The 6,918-nt window shown below is 41.5% G+C and overlaps 1 protein-coding gene across 1 annotated transcript in view; it reads left to right on the forward strand.

Moving 5' to 3' along the window:
- Positions 1 to 6,678, forward strand: part of GLRB (glycine receptor beta) — a 70,011-nt gene extending 63,333 nt beyond the window's left edge. The window contains exon 8 of the mRNA XM_007461878.1: positions 6,382 to 6,678. Coding sequence (XP_007461940.1) covers positions 6,382 to 6,678 — 297 coding nt within the window. The remainder of the gene's footprint in view (positions 1 to 6,381) is intronic.
- The last annotated feature ends 240 nt before the right edge of the window (positions 6,679 to 6,918 follow it).

The raw sequence follows: 6,918 nt of genomic DNA on the forward strand, positions 1-6,918 counted from the left end.
CCCCTGCATCGGCAGGCGGACTCTCAACCACTGCGCCACCAGGGAAGCCCTCTCATGTTTTAATTTGTATATTTAGATCATTTAAATTTAATGAACTTATTGATATACTTAGGGCTTCAGTCTATTTTTTTTTAATTTTATTATTATTTTTTATTGGGGTATAGTTGCTTTACAATGTTGTGTTAGTTTCTGCTGTACAACGAAGTGAATCAGCTGTATGTATACGTATATCCCCTCCCTTTTGGGCCTCCCCTCTCCACCCCTGTCTCACCCATCTAGGTCACCACAGAGCACTGAGCTGAGCTCGCTGTGCTATACAGCAGGTTCCCACTAGCTATCTGTTTTACACGTGGTAGTGTGTATATGTCCATCTCAATCTCCCAATTCATCCCCCAACCCCCATGTCCACATGCCCATTCTCTAGGTCTGCATCTTTATTCCTGCCCTGCAGATAGGTTCATCTCTACCATGTTTCTAGATTCCACATTAATATACGATATTTGTTTTTTCTCTTTCTGACTTACTTCACTCTGTATGACAGACTCTGGGTCCATCCACATCTCTACAAATAACCCAACTTCGTTCCTTGTTATGGCTGAGAAATATTCCATTGTATATATGTGCCACATCTTCTTTATCCATTCCTCTGTCGATGGGCACTTAGGTTGCTTCCGTGACCTGGCTATTGTGCTGCAGTGAACATTGTGGTGCACGTGTCTTTTTGAATTATGGTTTTCTCAGGGTGTATATTTTGTGTCCTATTTGTTCTATTTTTAATCTCTTTCTTCTTTCTCCTTCCTCCATGTGGACTGCTTGAACAGCTTCTAGGATGACATTTTGAGTTTCCTGTATTGTTTGTAAGCATGTCACTCTCTTGCTTGGAGGCTGCTTCAGGTGTCCCATTACGTACACACGACTTTATCACAGTCTCCTGATGTCACTCTGTTGCCACTTTGTGTGATGTGTAGAAATGCTACCTCCCTTTAACACCTTTTGCTTTCCTCTTCACATGACAAAATTATTGTAAATACTTCTTAGAACCTAATTAGAAAGTGTTATACTTTTTGCTTCACCATCAAACATAATTTGGAAAACTCAGAGAGAGAAGGAAAGTTTATTGTATTTGTGCCTTTTTTTTTTTTTTTTTTTGCGGTACGCGGGCCTCCCACCGCTGCGGCCTCCCCCGTCGTGGAGCACAGGCTCCGGACGCGCAGGCTCAGCGGCCATGGCTCACGGGCCCAGCCGCTCCGCGGCACGTGGGATCTTCCCGGACCGGGGCACGAACCCGCGTCCTCTGCATCGGCAGGCGGTCTCCCAACCACTGCACCACCAGGGAAGCCCTGTGCCTATTTTTGTTTACTTTGATCTTTCTTCCATTCTGATATTCCAAGGTTCTTTTATTGTTTCTTTCCTTTTTGCCTTTTTTTTTTTTTTTTTTTTGCGGTACGCGGGCCTCCCACCGCTGCGGCCTCCCCCGTCGTGGAGCACAGGCTCCGGACGCGCAGGCTCAGCGGCCATGGCTCACGGGCCCAGCCGCTCCGCGGCACGTGGGATCTTCCCGGACCGGGGCACGAACCCGCGTCCTCTGCATCGGCAGGCGGTCTCCCAACCACTGCACCACCAGGGAAGCCCTGTGCCTATTTTTGTTTACTTTGATCTTTCTTCCATTCTGATATTCCAAGGTTCTTTTATTGTTTCTTTCCTTTTAGAGAATTGCCTTTATCCGTTATTTGTTATTTGGGGTAGTGCTGCTGGTAACAGATCCTCCTAGTTTCCTTCATCTGGGAATGTCTTGGTTTCCCTTCATTCCCAAAGGATCTCTTCACTGGGAATAGGATCCTCGGTTGAAAGTTCTTTTCTTTTGGCACCTAAAAAGTATTGTGCCCATTCCTTCTGGACTCTGTGGCTTCTGAGAAGAACTCTGCTTCATTCACACTGTTTTTCTCCTTTAGGTAAAATGTCATTTTTCTCTGGCTGCTTTCAAGATTTTTTTTTGTTTTGCCTTTAATGTTCAGAAGTTCAATTATGTATTTTGGAGTGGTTTTTTTAGGGTTCATCCAGTTTGGGGTTTGTTCAGCTTGTTAGAAAAAAATGCAGGCTTATGCTTCTTGCCAAATAGGAGAAGTTTTCAGCTGTTATTTCTTTGAGTACCTTTCCTCCATCCTTCTAGGACTGTGATGACACAGATGTTAGATTCTCTGTTACAGGCCCACACGTCACCACTGAGGCTCTGCTCATTTTTCTAGTAAGTTCTCTGTTGCTCAGGTCTCTTCTGAGCATATTTTTATCATCTGTAGAGGATACCTTTACCACCGTGAAATCACACCTAAGTCTTCTGGCCCAGAAATATTGTCTCTGGTGATTCGCTTTTACCTGTGTGCAGGTTCAAGCTGGAAAGGACCACAAAGAAAATCTTAGAGGCTACAGTTAGAAGCCTTTGGAAGTTCTTATCTTCATCATTTTTTATCCTTGACAGCCTCATTATCGTAGTACCTCATTGTTGCTACCAGTAATTTTCAGAAGTGACAAGTTTATATGATGAAAGTAAATGAGACACATATTCATATGAGGAAAAATGGGGAAAGTATAAATTGGAGATTTGTAGAACCAAGATCACTTTCAAGAATGTGTTGAGTGGGGTTCCTGTCTTACTTATAAGTAGCTCATTTAATCCCTCTGCATGTGATATTATAATTGTTTAAAATAGCATTTATGTTGTATACTCTTTGTACTCTTATGTACATGTTTGATTTGATAATGATGTGTGGAGAGTATTAACTAAAGAAAGTTGTGTTTGTGTAAAGTCTCTGATGAGCAGAAGAAGAGACCAGCAAATGAGGTAATGAATTATGAGCTGTTTAAGCAACTGGAGGACTTCTCAGTAGGGAACCTAATTTTATTGCTTATTCAGCTCTGACACGTCATTAAAAATTACTTCTGCAGGAGACGTACTCTTCACCAACACACACACACACACCCCTCATTTCAAATATAAGAATCTGCAAATACGTTTATAGAAGAGGTTCAATAAACTAAATGATTAAGCATTTAGTGTAACCAAACTGAAGTTTTTGGAGTGATTTTTCCTGTTATCACTTCAACATTGAAGTAATTATTCTTCCCTTAACTATTTCCAATTTTTAAACAATCTCTTGGAATAAATGTAACCTTCTATGTCTACATTTTGAATGAGCTGTGTAGGTACAATTCTATAATGATTAAAATTGCTGGCAGGGCTTCCCTGGTGGCTCAGTGGTTGAGAGTCCGCCTGCCGTTGGAGGGGACACGGGTTCGTGCCCCGGTCCGGGAGGATCCCACATGCCGCGGAGCGGCTGGGCCCGTGAGCCATGGCCGCTGAGCCTGCGCGTCCGGATCCTGTGCTCTGTAGCAGGAGAGGCCACACAGTGAGAGGCCCGCGTACCGCAAAACAAACAAACAAACAAAAACAGTTGCTGGCAGAATCTAAGAATTTGTTTATGTAAACAAAACACTAGAAAATTTGAAGTGTTAATATGTATGACTTAGGTTACAATATCATATAAATTGGGCTACTTGTCCAGTTACTTATAGATACTGAAACTACCCCTAGAGCCATGAATAAAATACGGTTCAGAGTAAATGCATTTCTATAGTAGATATGTATGGCCTTCTTTGTGCAAAAGTAAAAAGAACTGGTAGGAGTCGCGCTTCCTGAGTTGCTGTCAGAAGTCAGAGTCCTCCTTTGTTTCGATACGTGATTCTAAAGCACAGTTAGTGCTCTTGGAGCAGAGGATTCTAAATGAGAGAGAGCCTGGGACACCCACGGAGTCCCAGAGCTTGCAGGCTGCTCTGAGAGTCTGAGAATAGTACAAAGGTTTGATATGGACAGGCTATTCCCAACTTCTCTTCCAATCAAGGTCGTGATTTAGTCTTTACACAAGTTCGCTGACACACACTGAGACTTACCTATTCGTCAAACAGTCCTGGAAAACCAGAGCTTCAAATGTGGTCTTCTGTCTGGGACACTTACCAGGAGGGTATGTGAGTGTGAACGTGTGTGTGTGTGTGTGTGTGTGTGTGTGTGTGTGTGTCTGTGGAGACAGAGCTTAGGTGACAGATGCTTGCTGAAAGTGGCCTTTTATGATTTCAAATTGGGGAATTTAAATAAAAGGCCTGGAAGTAAATTTTAAATATATGTTTTCATAATTTGTGATATATATATACATATATATAATATATACAGGAACGATTTCCCAAAGTCACATTTAAATAACTTAGATTCTCGTTGCTAGCTTTGTTCTGTCTCATTCCATTGATCAGTCCCTATTTTCTGCCAGACATTTTCCTAGACACTGTGTTAAATTGATGTGGACCAGAGCCTGGACCAATGGTGACTCCATCAGGATATAACTCCTCTTTAAGCTCTACTGGGTTCTCACCATGGGGAAGCTGGGATTGTACATTAAAAAACGGGGAACGGTAATCCTCTTTCTTCTGGCTGGCCTCCTTTAGCTCCAAGTCCCATCAAACCAGGACGGAACTAAATCGACACTGTCTAAATATTTTAATATGTTGGTGATTCACATTTTTTTAACCTATGAGACATTCAGAAAGGATGAAATTCCAGTGCCTCAATCCCCATTCCTACTTATCAACATTTTCTTGTGTACTTTTGTACAATTATGTTTACATAAACATCTTTTTCAAAAGTTCTTACCCAACAGGATTGTACAAATATCTACGTGGTATAAAGATATAATAATAAAGCCAACATTCATAGATCAGCTTAAAAAAATAACATTACCAGCACTTGTTCAAAATTGAAAAAAAAAAAAAAAAAAGGAAACAACCTAAATGTATAAAGCCAGAGGATGTGGTGACACATTTTCATTTGTTTTTTCACTCAGTGTATGTTGGTTACCTTTGCTATCCATCTCTGAGCACTGCCATCTGGCTTTTGCCCAGAAAATAAGACCTCAGTGTTTGTTCGGATAAAGGATACCGTCCTGGTACCTGAAGGGCTGTTGGGGAATGATTCGTTTTACATCTTACATTAAGCATCATTTTTACCCAGCCATAATCTAGTAAATGTGAATAGAATCCACATAATTAGTCAATGTCTTATTCTAACTAAGGCAAAAACTAGGGTGTACTAATAGTGTACAATGACATGGTTTCCTTTTTCGGTAAAACAGTAATTATTTTAGTGAAGATTCCCAAGGTGAATCACAAAGGTCGGGAATAAGAACAGTGGAAGATTAAGCAGTGGAATCATGGGCTCCCCCTTCTGTGGCCTTTCCTTAAGCCACTGGTCAGCCTCTGTCTTTTCCAAGAGCTTTTCTGACGGCCACAGAGAGTTCAGTGTAAAATAATTATTTTGTATATTGTAGGGAATTGAGTCAAATTTAATAATTCAGAGATGATCAACTGAATAGTCTCTGTAGCATATGATCTAGCTGAAATATCCACAGTTTCTTTGGATTTTCTGAGTTTGGATTCTCAGGCTAATTCATCTTCAGGCAACAAGTGAGGAATGCCTTTCGTTGGTCAATCTTTGGTTCATGGTCATTGTGACCATTTTTAGTTCTTACTTGGGAGTGTGGTTTAGAGACACAGTCTGTCTCATTGCAGGGATAAACGCCTCAGTTTTATAAACAACCCAATTTGGCAATAGGATCCCTGGGGAAATCAAAGGTCAGAGGTACCAGAAGACGTTTGTGTTCTGTATGTTCTGCAAACATGATCTGTGTCATGGTTAAATGTTGGATTTTCATTTATTGGACAGTCTTTCAACTGAGAACTCTCACAAGCCTGGGAGCACTTAAGATAAAGGATGGGGCTTCCCTGATGGCGCAGTGGTTGAGGGTCTGCCTGCCAATGCAGGGGATACAGGTTCGAGCCCTGGTCTGGGAAGATCCCACATGCCGCGGAGCGACTGGGCCCGTGAGCCACAACTACTGAGCCTGCGCGTCTGGAGCCTGTGCTCCGCAACGGGAGAGGCCACGACAGTGAGAGGCCCGCGCACCGCGATGAAGAGTGGCCCCCACTTGCCACAACTAGAGAAAGCCCTCGCACAGAAACGAAGACCCAACACAGCCAAAAAATAAATAAATAAATTTATATAAAAAAAAAAAAGATAAAGGATGATTTGCGCCTTGATCCCTTACCATAAAATAACCTACCAAAAGTTTATTCCATGACATAAGCCTTGCTGTATAGGCACCATTTTAGAGCCCTAAATGTTCAGGTGATTCCGTGGTTTAATCAGTTGACTATTATTTCTGTTTGACAAAAAGACATAATAGTCAACTGAATAAACCATCAGATTTTTAAAATATGTTTCTGAAGACATTTTATAAATAGAAAAATTCTAAATATCCTGTCTTTAATTTTTATTCTCAGGTTGGAGAGACCAGATGCAAAAAGGTTTGTACGTCCAAGTCTGATCTGAGATCTAATGACTTCAGCATCGTGGGGAGCTTACCGAGAGATTTTGAATTGTCCAATTATGACTGCTATGGAAAACCCATTGAGGTCAACAACGGACTTGGGAAATCCCAGGCCAAGAACAACAAGAAGCCGCCTCCTGCCAAACCCGTTATCCCGATGGCAGCAAAGAGGATCGATCTTTATGCAAGAGCGTTGTTTCCTTTCTGCTTCTTATTCTTCAACGTTATCTACTGGTCTATATATTTATGATAAACCTGTTCCATTCGTATAAAGTCAAGTCCCATTGCATTGTGAACAACCTCGTTCATTAATGCCAATCTGTGAACATTCTTTGCATTTTCATAGCAATATATTGCATCTTGGATGCCATTGGAGTGTAATACAAATATGGCGCCTTCATCACGTGGAATGGCAGCATGATCTTGTTACTTGTCTGTGCTCTAATCATGATGTATTTATGTGAAGCAAACATAATTGCTTTAGGAATAA

The sequence above is a fragment of the Lipotes vexillifer genome, unplaced genomic scaffold (genome assembly GCF_000442215.2).
Source record: "Lipotes vexillifer unplaced genomic scaffold, Lipotes_vexillifer_v1.1 scaffold214, whole genome shotgun sequence".
In the NCBI taxonomy this organism is placed as follows: domain Eukaryota; kingdom Metazoa; phylum Chordata; class Mammalia; order Artiodactyla; family Lipotidae; genus Lipotes; species Lipotes vexillifer.